We start from the raw sequence: 10,610 nt of genomic DNA, 5'->3' as shown, positions 1-10,610 counted from the left end.
AGACTACAGGCTGCTTGAAGGAAGGCTCTGATTTCTACAAGTTCCTAGTCATGATGCCCACCGAAGGGTCTGGCATCTAGCCATATCAGTTGGGCATGAATTTGGCTGCAAATAACAGAATCTCACTAACAGGAGAACGTATTTGAGGTTTCTTTTCTCCTAGAACAAGAAGACTAGAGCTGCACGGGTGTTGGTTAAGGTGCTCAGTGGGGCACTGGGTTTCATTTAGTTTTTTTTCTTTTTTTCACCACGTTTTCCATGAGGTTTCTGAGGACCTAGATTCTTTCCATCTTTCCCCTCTGTTGGCTTCTGTTCTCACTCTTGCCGACACGTAGTCCCAATGCGGCTGCCACGTCGTTAGACGTCGCACCCACGTTCAAGGCAAGAGCAAGAGGAAAGAGGCACCAACCATTTCTGCCCCTTTTAAAATTCTGCCTTCCCCAAAGCGACATCAGGTTCTGGATCTCACTGCCGGATTACTGGGTCCCATGAGTGCCCCTGGGTGAAAGCAAGTGTCTGACTTTCCAGCTTCTACAGTGGGGGGGGGGGGGGGGAGCAAGAAGAGGGAGGGGCAGGTGTGGTCGTTGCGCTCGGCAAGTATTTTTTTTAAAGTATGACGAGAAAGTAAGCTGAAAATGCTTCCCTTTTCCCAAGAGGAATACACTGTGCGATTATTTTGAGGAAAGAGGCACCACGCCCAATGTGCTTTTTGGTTATTCACGCTGCTATCTTGTTTTCAGACGGTAGGTAAAGCAGGAATGACCTGTTTCCTCTCGCAGATATGGGCAGGAAGGGGAACCGGAGGCAGGGTCAGGGCGCGTGCAGAGCTTCGCCTGGAAGGGTCTCACTCTGGTGCTTTCCTGAGAGTAACTTCCTTCGCACACCCTAGCCTTCTGGTCGGAAAAGGCACCGCTGTCGTGTCCTGTCATTGGTCATTCTCGTCACATGGCCAGCCAAGTGTAATTAGTTGAGAAGGTCCGGGTTCTGACTGGCTTTCATTACCTTCTGATTCGCACACATTGTCCTGACCTGTGAGCGGAAGGGTGACACGTTCACAAGGAAGAGGAAACTTGCCAGAATGCTCCACGGACCCAGAATGCAATCTCCCTTCTTCACTGAGGAGCGGGGCTATTCACGGGGACGCAAAGGTGCACACAAATTGTTTAACAAGTGCCCAGCACACAAGAGCCACTTTAATAAATGCTAGATGCTATTAGTTTATTGCTGTCACTAAGAATGATGCTTCTTTGCCCAACCTTACTGACAAGGACCTCCTTGCCCCTGTATTACCCTGATGTGTTTGGACAAAATGACCCAGATCCAAACTTAGACCCTGTCGTTCCCTGACTCCGTTTCCCTCCCTCTGGGGTGTCTGGGCCAACCTGAGGCAGCCAGACACAGTTGGGAGTCTTCTCAGGCGTGTCTAAAGTACTCGGGTTGGGTTAAACTATCATCACACAGAATTTGGCCTTTTAGGGACGCCACCTGGAGACCCTAATCACTGCTTCGAAAAGTTTTCTCCTCGTGGGAACCGCTTTATCTCCTGGTGGAATTTTGTTCTATGCGTTTTCTGAACACAATGAAAAGGAAACTATAATCGGTGTCCCTGCACAAAGGAAGTTCAAAGTTCTCTAGCAGAGATCTCTTCTACACAGACAGGAGTACCTCGGACTGCATTTTCTAATACTGCTGCTTTTACAACACTCCCTTGATTTTTTCGGTTGTTGTATTAGACATTAACCGACGTGAAAAGAAAGAGAGGTCAGCAGTTCAGCGTCTGGCTGCAAGGCAGTCACTGATGCGAGGAGACAGCCGTGGGGGGCCGGCTCACCTGTTGTCTCTGTCTTTCATCTCTCAGCCTGCGAAGTAGTAAAGTGTAACGATTAAGGAGGCAGGCTTTAGGGATCAGAGTCTTGAGTTGAGCTCTCGACTTTGCCACTTTCTAGGCTCTGCAACCTCGGGCCCCTTCCGGGTTCTTTCCGAACCTCATTTTCCTTATCTACCAAGTGGGCAAGCTAACGCCCATCCCACACCATGAATACGAACGTTACATAAAATACCGTATGAGAAAGCGTTCCGCAAAGTGTTCAGTTGCCAGTTTGGAAAACAAAACCCAGACAACTTGAGCAAAATGGGAACGTATCGACTGACGTAAAAAAACAGAGCTTCAGGTACGGCTAGATCCAGGGGTGCAAACTCTGCCCCTGAGTCACGATTTCACTCAACTTTTATTCCGCTTCCCTCCACATTGGCCCAGTCTTCAGCTGGGTTCTCCCCCAGTGGGGGCCAGGGGGTGGCTAGAACTCCAGTCCTTCTAAAAGTCCCGGCAGAAGTGGCATTACATTTCCCTGGCTCTGCGTGAATTATCCTGGAGCCAATGCAATGTTTTGATGAGTCACAAGCCCACCTCTGGAGTGAGGGATGAAGTCAATTCCACCTGCATGGAATGAAAATGCAGAAAACTGAGGTGCCGTTGCCAAAGGAAGGGTGGGGGCGAACAGAAGATCCTAGAGCTGGCTGCCCGCCAGAATGACCACCTTGAAAAAACAAGCAAACAAACAAACAGTTCTAGGAAGCTGGCAATTGATTCACTCAGCCTCGGGTGGGGCCCAGAATCTAAGATTTTGAACAAGCTTCCGGCTGCCAGGACTAGCATTTGGGTCTCTAGGGGCCCTGTCCGTCCCTTTGCAGCCTCACCCCGCACTCTGTACTGGGTGGGTCTGTCCCTCCCGGACTACGAACCCCCAGAGGGCAGGGGCTTCTGCAGGTTTGGGCACCCAGCATGGAGTGAGCACCCACAGAACATCTGTTGAAGGAAAGAAGGCTGGAGGGCGGACAAGCAGGCAGACAGGACTGCCTTCTCCCATGTGGGCTTTTCTGGGAGAGAAAAGCTGCTATTTCGGGAAAGTGCTGCTGTGATTGAGAAAAGATGATGGCAGCAAAGGAAGGAAGGCCACTGGGGGAGGGGGGGGGGGATGTGGAAAAGGCTCGCCGTGCCCTGGGCCGCATACTCTCCAAAGACTTCTCGAGAACTTTAATAATAAAGCGACAACGGTGACGATGATTGCTGAGGAGTTTGATTGTGTTCCAAGCCGCAAAGTCAGGATGTGACACAGCGGGGCCTGGGCAGCCGGAGTGCACGGGCCCCCCCCCCCCCACCCTCCTGCCTCTCACCTCTCAAAGGCCCTGGGACGAAAACACCACGTGTATCTGCAAGGGGCCCATTCCCTTCTTGGTAGCATCGAGCAAAAGTAAGTCAACAGCTGAGGAAATCAGGGAAGAGCTAAAGGCCGCTCAAGAAAGAGACCATTGTACATCCCTCCAAACAGGCTGCTTTCTGTCTCCTTCTTATCCCTCTGCTGCCGGCTGAAGGTCACTGGCTCCGTCTGGGCGCCACTCAGTGGAGTCACAGGAAGGAACAACTGGCCAGGGAGCCCGGGGACTGGGGAGGGCGGAGGTGGAGGCGGGTGGAGTCAGAGGAGGAGGTGAGGCAATCGGACGACTAGGGACCTGGCCTACATTCCTTCGCAAAGTCAGCCCAATGGCCTTCTTTCCTTCCCGGCCGTGACCACTCCCCTGGGCCGGCTTCCCCCTCGCTGCCCGCAAACAGCCCGGCCTCAGGAGCCAGCCTGCATTCCTGCGAACGCTGGGTGCAGCTCCCCGCTTCTCAGGAGGAAAGCTCTCTTGGAAGAGCGGGAAAGGTGGGTGCCAAGTTGGAGTTCGTTTCCTTCTTCCCAGAGCGCGTTTTTTGAGTCTGAAACTGGGGCGGGGCATGGGGGGGGCGCTTCTTGGGAAAGCGACTGATCATCTAATGACAGAACCTGGCTGCTGGGGAGGGGACGAGCGGGGAGGTGGGGAAGGGGTGAGGGAGGCCTGCGGGGGGGAAAGGAACTGTTGTCCTTTGCACCGCGGAGGCCAGTCCCAGTGGACTTTAGTGTCAGGAGTGATCCCGAGTGAGGAAGGCCGCCTCTCCCAGGACCTCCTCCTGCAGAACCACCTGCTTGGTTGGCGGAGGCACAGAGCGGGGCTCCTGGCCGGTTCAGGCTCACGTCCAGGGCTCCTTCTGGGAGTGGGCCGAGGGACCGGAACACGGGGAAGGTGTCAGAAGGGCCACCGTCTTCCCAGATCCAGACCCAGGACGGGGGCACAGGCCTGGTGGCTTCCTTTGACCTCTTTCTCCAATGACCTGTCTCCCCTTCCAGACCAGGCACATAGCAGGGCCCCCCGAAACCACTTGGTCCTTCACAGCTCGATCTCAGGGGGACCCGGTGTTTGTGTGAGAAAGGGGAGCCTCCCGGGGACCGGCCTCAGGACGTAGAAGTCCAGGTTGAGAACCAAGGAGTCCCGGCTCACCTGAGGTGGAGAAAGATGCTTTTTCTCTCAAGAGAAAAGGATCTCCTTAAAATGTTAATTATTACCCAGCCAATTCTGAAAAAAAGCTTCATCGACACACCCCGCGCCATCTGTTTTTGTTGTTTTTAAGGAAGAGTTTTCCAACTGGCAGAGCCCTCCTGGGGGGCAGGACGGCCAGCGGGGCTGGGGCAGGCAATGATGGTGGACAGCTTGAGGCTGAGGCCTGGGACGGTCCCCCACTTCCGCTCCTGTTCCCTGGGGCTCCAGGGCGGTAACCCCATACCAGGCCATGTCTGAGGTGGTGGTTCCCTGGACCTCACTTTCTGGGGCTTCTCCTACCTTCCGCCACTCCTCCTGGGAGCCCTTCCCGGGCATCACGTCCTCCTGTCACGGCTGCAATAGCATCTCTCACCTGATTGTCCTGAAACTTCTTCTCCTTTTTTTTTTTTTAATGTTTATTTATTTATTTTTGAGAGAGGGAGGGAGAGAGAGAGAGAGCGAGCATGAGCAGGGGAGGGAGAGAGAGAGGAAGAGAGAGAATCCCAAGCAGGCTCCAAGCTGTCAGTACAGATCCCGACAAGGAACTCGGTGCCACAAACTATGAGATCATGACCTGAGTTGAAACTGAGAGGGGCGCCTGGGTGGCGCAGTCGGTTAAGCGTCCGACTTCAGCCAGGTCACGATCTCGCGGTCCGTGAGTTTGAGCCCCGCGTCGGGCTCTGGGCTGATGGCTCGGAGCCTGGAGCCTGTTTCCGATTCTGTGTCTCCCTCTCTCTCTGCCCCTCCTCCGTTCATGCTCTGTCTCTCTCTGTCCCAAAAATAAGTAAACGTTGAAAAAAAAATTTAAAAAAAAAAAAAAAAGAAAGAAACTGAGAGCTGGATGCCGAACCTAGTGAGCTACCCAGGTGCCCCTGTCCCGAAACTTCTATCAGCAGCTTCCCTCTGCTCGCTACGAGTCGCCATATACTAGGAACTTTCTACCAACCAGGCTCTATGCTAAGTGCCTTCGACTGGAGAGCCATTCGGTGTAGCGGCTAAACCTTGGCTTGGACCACACACTTTTAAATCTTGCCCTCAGCTATTTATTGTGTAACTTCGGGCGTGACACTTGCTTCTCTGTGCCTCAGTTTCCTGCCCTGTGGAATGGGGATAACAGTGACACCTACCCCATAGGGTTCATGGAAGACTTATACGAATTAACATATACAAAGTGCTTTTTAACAGCGCTTCTGTGTGTTTGATAAATGTTAACGATTCGAACTGTCTCCCTGAAGTCTCAGCCAGCCCCTGAGGTATGTATTATTATCCCCATTTGCAGATAAAAACAAAAAACAAAAAACACAGAGGCTCAGGAAAGAGCTGGAGCCCCACCAGTTTTCAGTCCGGCAGTCACTCTGCCTAACTCTGCAATAAAAATAACTAAACCCTCAGAGAGTAAGTGGCAGAGGCAGGCTTCAGACAGTGAGTTCCAGAACCACCTTCTTGTACTCACCATACTAGATTGCCTTTCTGTAACAGTTACGGAAGAAAAAAAATCCTCAACCCCAGAGTTTGCTTTTATTAAGATTTTTTTTTTCAACGTTTATTTATTTTTGGGACAGAGAGAGAGACACAGCATGAACGGGGGAGGGGCAGAGAGAGAGGGAGACACAGAATCGGAAACAGGCTCCAGGCTCCGAGCCATCAGCCCAGAGCCTGACGCGGGGCTCGAACTCACGGACCGCGAGATCGCGACCTGGCTGAAGTCGGACGCTTAACCAACTGCGCCACCCAGGCGCCCCCAGAGTTTGCTTTTAAAATGGTACTTGCTGTGGGGCTGGAGAAGACCCTTGAAAGTGCCGCTGACCTGACCCCTGAAGATTCACTTAAAAATATGAAACTGGCCTGCCATATAATACCTCATTTAATCCTCGCCGTGATCCTTGGTGACATTACCCTATTTTACAGGTAGCTAAGACAGAGCCGGTAACTCCCCCACAATATCGCCATGAGCAAACGTCAGAACTGGGATTTGAACCTGTGTTTGACTCTCAAGCTCTGGCTGGGTCCCAGAATCTCTGACGGAGCTTTACAAAAATAATAATTCGTGTCCACTGAATCAGAAGCTCTCGGGCAGGGCCTGGGCACATGGCTTTTATGAACCGGAATGTGACGTGCAGTCGACACGGAAAACCCCTCCCAGTGACGCTGCCTTTTCCAAGTGCCAGACCTGTGTTTCCAAATGTCTACCAAACACCCCACGTGCGTCACCGACCAGACTCTCACCCCCGGGGGCTCGGCTGAACTCACCCTCCCTGCTGTCCTCTCAGGGCCTCTGTCCATGGGCCCAGCCCAGTCTCCCCTGCTGGCTACTCAGTCATCGCGCCGGCTCGTGCCCCCCTCTCCCCCCCACCACTGTCTGTGCTATCCAAGACGTCTCTCAAGTCCATACCCCTCCAGCATTGCTGCCTCCACCTTGGTGAAGGCCTTCACTGGTTCCCATCGGGGTTGCCGCAACTGGGCAACTCCTCTCCCTCCAGCTGTCTCTACTTCTCCCACACAAAATCTCCCCCCGTCCCTTAGACATGCCGTGTCCTTTCACAGGCTGTGAACACGTCAGGGTGTGCCTCCTGCCTGAAAGCAGTCTCTAGTCTGGTTCAGCTCAAAAACGGCTTGTCTTGGGAGACCAAGCTCAAATGTCATCTCCTCTGGGGAAGCATTCCTGGCGTTCCCCTGGCGGGATGGGTACTACTTTCTCTGTCCTTCCCCAGCCCAGAGCTCATCCATCTCCAATCACAGGATGGTGTTAGAATGACTTGATGACATGCCTGTCCCCCGGTGAAGTCCTCATTCAACAATCACGTATTAAATGTCTCCTTACAGCCAGGTGTGGGCCCAGGTGCTGGGGCTGATGAGGAGGAAAACCGAGTTTCGGTCTTCAAGTCTGCTGTGCCCGGCAGAGAAGAGGGGGCAGGACACTTCGGAGAGGGCACGGCTGTTCTAAGGGCCGAGAATGAGGGGTAGGAAGTCTTAACTGGTCTGTACAGGAGGATGCTCAGCGAGGGTGGCAGGGGGTGATGGGGGAGGGGAAGGTCTGGAAGGGCCATCCTTATGTGCCCTGAGACTCTCCCCCCATTGCCCCATGACTTCCTCCAAGTGATGCAGACAGGACTTGAGAGGGCCATGATCACCCTGGCGGCTCGAAAAGATCCCCATGAGTTGCTTGAGACTGTGTCAAAGCCATCTTTACAAGCACAGCACCTGACCCAGGTCCCGGAGCATAGCAGGCCCAGAAAGGCACGGGGCCAAAGGCAGGAATGCGCGCTGGGCGAGGAAGCCCCTGGGGTCGGGGGTCCTCACGTTGCCAGGGACTAAGGCTCGCTCTGCTCCACCCCTGGGGGCGCCCGCAGGTGCCCGACTCCGGCCATGCTGGCGCCGGCGCTGCTGTGTGCCTACCTGCTGCTGGCGGCCCGCGCCTCGCGCGCCTGGTCCGACCCGGACCCGGAGGAGCCCGGCTCCAGCACGGCGGCGCAGATCCGCGACATGCACGAGAAAGTGACGGCGATCTGGCAGGAGATGACGCAGCGGCAGGCGGCGGGCGACCGCCCGGACGCCGCGCTCCACGCCGCCTGCCGGGTGCAGCCGTCGGCCACGCTGGACGCGGCGCAGCCCCGGGTGAGCGGCCTCGTGCTCTTCCGGCAGCAGGTGCCCGGCGCCCGGCTCGAGGCCTTCTTCGACCTGGAGGGCTTCCCGGCCGAGCCCAACAACTCCAGCCGCGCCATCCACGTGCACCAGTTCGGGGACCTGAGCCAGGGCTGCGACTCCACCGGCGCGCACTACAACCCGCGGGCCGTGCCGCACCCGCAGCACCCGGGCGACTTCGGCAACTTCGCCGTGCGCGACGGCCGCCTCTGGAAGTACCGCGGCGGCCTGGCCGCCTCGCTCTTCGGCCCGCACTCGATCGTGGGCCGCGCCGTGGTGGTCCACGCGGGCGAGGACGACCTGGGCCGCGGCGGCAACGCGGCCAGCGTGGAGAACGGCAACGCGGGGCCCCGGCTCGCCTGCTGCGTGGTGGGCGTGTGCGGGCCGCTGCCCTGGGCGCGCCAGGCGCAGGAGCACGCCGAGCGCCGAAAGCGGCGGCGGGACAGCGAGTGCAAGGCCGTCTGAGTGTGCCCCCCCCCCCCGCCCGGGGCGGGGCCCGCGGAGACCCCCTGCGGGCCCCGCCGCTCCTCCGCGCGCCAGGCACCTGCCCCCTGCCGGCCTTGACTTTCTCCCCCCAGCTCCCAGAGACACCTTCTCGCCCGGGGTCCCAGTTCTGCGCGGCTGAGGTCTCCCCGAAAATCCCCTGCACCCTGAGGCCTCCAACCACGTATGCGGTGACACCCCTCCGCATCCAGAGGGCAGGCCGTGCCCTCTGAGACCCCCATCTCGAGCTCTGAGAAGCCCTGGACGTATTGAAATAACCCACCTACCCTCCCGGACCCCCCACCCCCACCCCAGGTTCCTTTCTACCCTCATTCCAGGAGCCCTGAACCAATCCTGCTGTGCCCTAAGGGCTCAACTCCTCCCACCCCTTAGAGTCCTTCTAGGCGCTCTGAGACCCTTCCTGAGGTCACCTAGCCCCCCACCCCAACCGCCGACCCCAGACCTCTCACACACCATGCCAGCACATGCAGCCTGCAGTTAGGCGCTCCTGCCCGGTGTCCTCGGCTGTTGCTCGCCCGCTGCCACCCACAGAGAGGCCGATTGGCAGTCTTCGTGTTGCATATTAAAACTCAGCAATTCAGTCTTGCACTGGGGCCTTGGTTACTTTTGTTTGTTTGTTTGAGGCTCTGCTCCTAGGCTCAGCTACTATTTGGAAACCGCAAAGATAGTTCCCCAAAACAGGCAGGATTTCTCCTGATCCTCTTCTCTCTCTACATCTGCTGACCACGACGTGGGGTCTCTGGTTATCTTGTCCTTCCGTGTGGCTCCCAAGATGGAGGGCACCAGGATCACTCAGGAAAGTGAGAAAAGAAAAAACCAAAAAAAAAAAAAAAAAAACCCAAAAAACAAAAAAACAAAAAACCCAAAAAACCCCAAAAAACCCTGGGCATCCTGGGCTGGAATCCGAAGGGAAAGATGGACAGCTATTTGCAACAAGCTTCCTGGTGGTTCTGATGCTGGGGCCGCCAGCGTGACACAAGGCCAATGCCACTTCACTGGGCCCTGTGTCTCCTCACACGTGCCTCTGAGGGCAGCCTGAGGTCCCAGATGGTGAGAGGGCCAGTGAAGCAGTGTGACAGAGCAGTTTACAGGGCGGTTGGCTTTGGGATCTGAAGTTGCTGGCCTTCTCCACAGTCAGGATAAGGACAAGGCTTCTCTTGACTTGTTGACACAGAGGCGGTTGGAACAATGAAGCCCATGGGCAGGCTGATATTGACTAAGACTTGGATGTTCAGCCTGTCTTTTTGAAAATTATAATCTCTACACAGACTAGATTAGAATGCGTAGCCACCTTCATTTGTGGAATAAAAGCACCCAACAACTTTTTACGCTCCTCGGGCAGACCCACTTTCTAGCTGCGACTTCCATTCCTCCCAGACTCGAGGCAGTGAGTCAAACGGAACCTTCGCCAGAAACCCATCCCCGGTGGCTATTTTTACCGCTTACTAGGACTAACTTGTTATTTACAAATCTTTCCTTGAACCCAAGTGACAATTGGAGAGAAAGGTTTTTGCCTGGTGACTTTGCTCCACCAACTGGTTCTCACTGGTTTGAAGCGTTCGCTTGAACCGTGCAGATTAGCGTTGAAAGGGGACTAGCAAACTGCTTCTTTAAATATCCTGATCCCAACAGATGTGTTTGCCTATCCCCACAGTTAAAAGTGGTGAAAACGAGGCAGGAAGCACATAGGACACACAGTGGAGAGGAATGAACACCCCACGGATGGATGCCCAACACCCCATCTTCCACTCGCTGCCCCGATTATAGGTTAAATTCAGGATCATCAAGGGAGGTTTGGATTTCTTTTTTAGAAGGAGGCTGGTGCTTCTCATCACTTACCTTATGTCGTAGTCCATTTGGGCTGTCATAGAACAGTTCAGACCGGGTGGCCTATAAACAACGGAACTTCATTTCTCACAGTTCTGGAGACTGGAAGTCCAAGGTCATGGCACCAGCATGGTCAGGTGAAAGCCCTCTTTGGGGTTCACACCCAGTGCCTTTCACTGTGTCCTCACATGGAGGAAGGGGTTAGGGATCTCTCTGAGCCTCTTTTATAAGGCTCCCCGCCCCTC

General features: G+C 55.2%; 1 protein-coding gene and 1 long non-coding RNA gene across 3 annotated transcripts; one reads left to right on the top strand and one right to left on the bottom strand.

Annotated features, from left to right (window-relative positions):
- Positions 1-2,172: 2,172 nt before the first annotated feature.
- Positions 2,173-3,460, bottom strand: LOC111560199. Of its 2 annotated transcripts, none has more exons than XR_002741931.2 (2): positions 3,175-3,460; positions 2,173-2,537 (listed from the first exon to the last, which is right to left on the bottom strand). It is a non-coding gene; the product is annotated as an uncharacterized LOC111560199 (long non-coding RNA). The 2 variants fall into 2 exon arrangements; XR_002741930.2 differs by having other exon boundaries at positions 2,173-2,437.
- Positions 3,461-3,546: 86 nt separating this feature from the next.
- Positions 3,547-9,126, top strand: SOD3 (superoxide dismutase 3). Its single transcript, XM_023253250.2, has 2 exons — positions 3,547-3,701; positions 7,743-9,126. Exon 2 carries the CDS (start codon positions 7,759-7,761, stop codon positions 8,497-8,499), a length of 741 nt encoding a protein of 246 aa, XP_023109018.2. The 5' UTR covers positions 3,547-3,701; positions 7,743-7,758; the 3' UTR covers positions 8,500-9,126.
- Positions 9,127-10,610: the final 1,484 nt, after the last annotated feature.

Source organism: Felis catus, chromosome B1 (assembly GCF_018350175.1).
Source record: "Felis catus isolate Fca126 chromosome B1, F.catus_Fca126_mat1.0, whole genome shotgun sequence".
Taxonomy (NCBI): domain Eukaryota; kingdom Metazoa; phylum Chordata; class Mammalia; order Carnivora; family Felidae; genus Felis; species Felis catus.
Note: the sequence above shows the minus strand (reverse complement) of the source record. Positions and strands in the feature narration are given on the sequence as shown.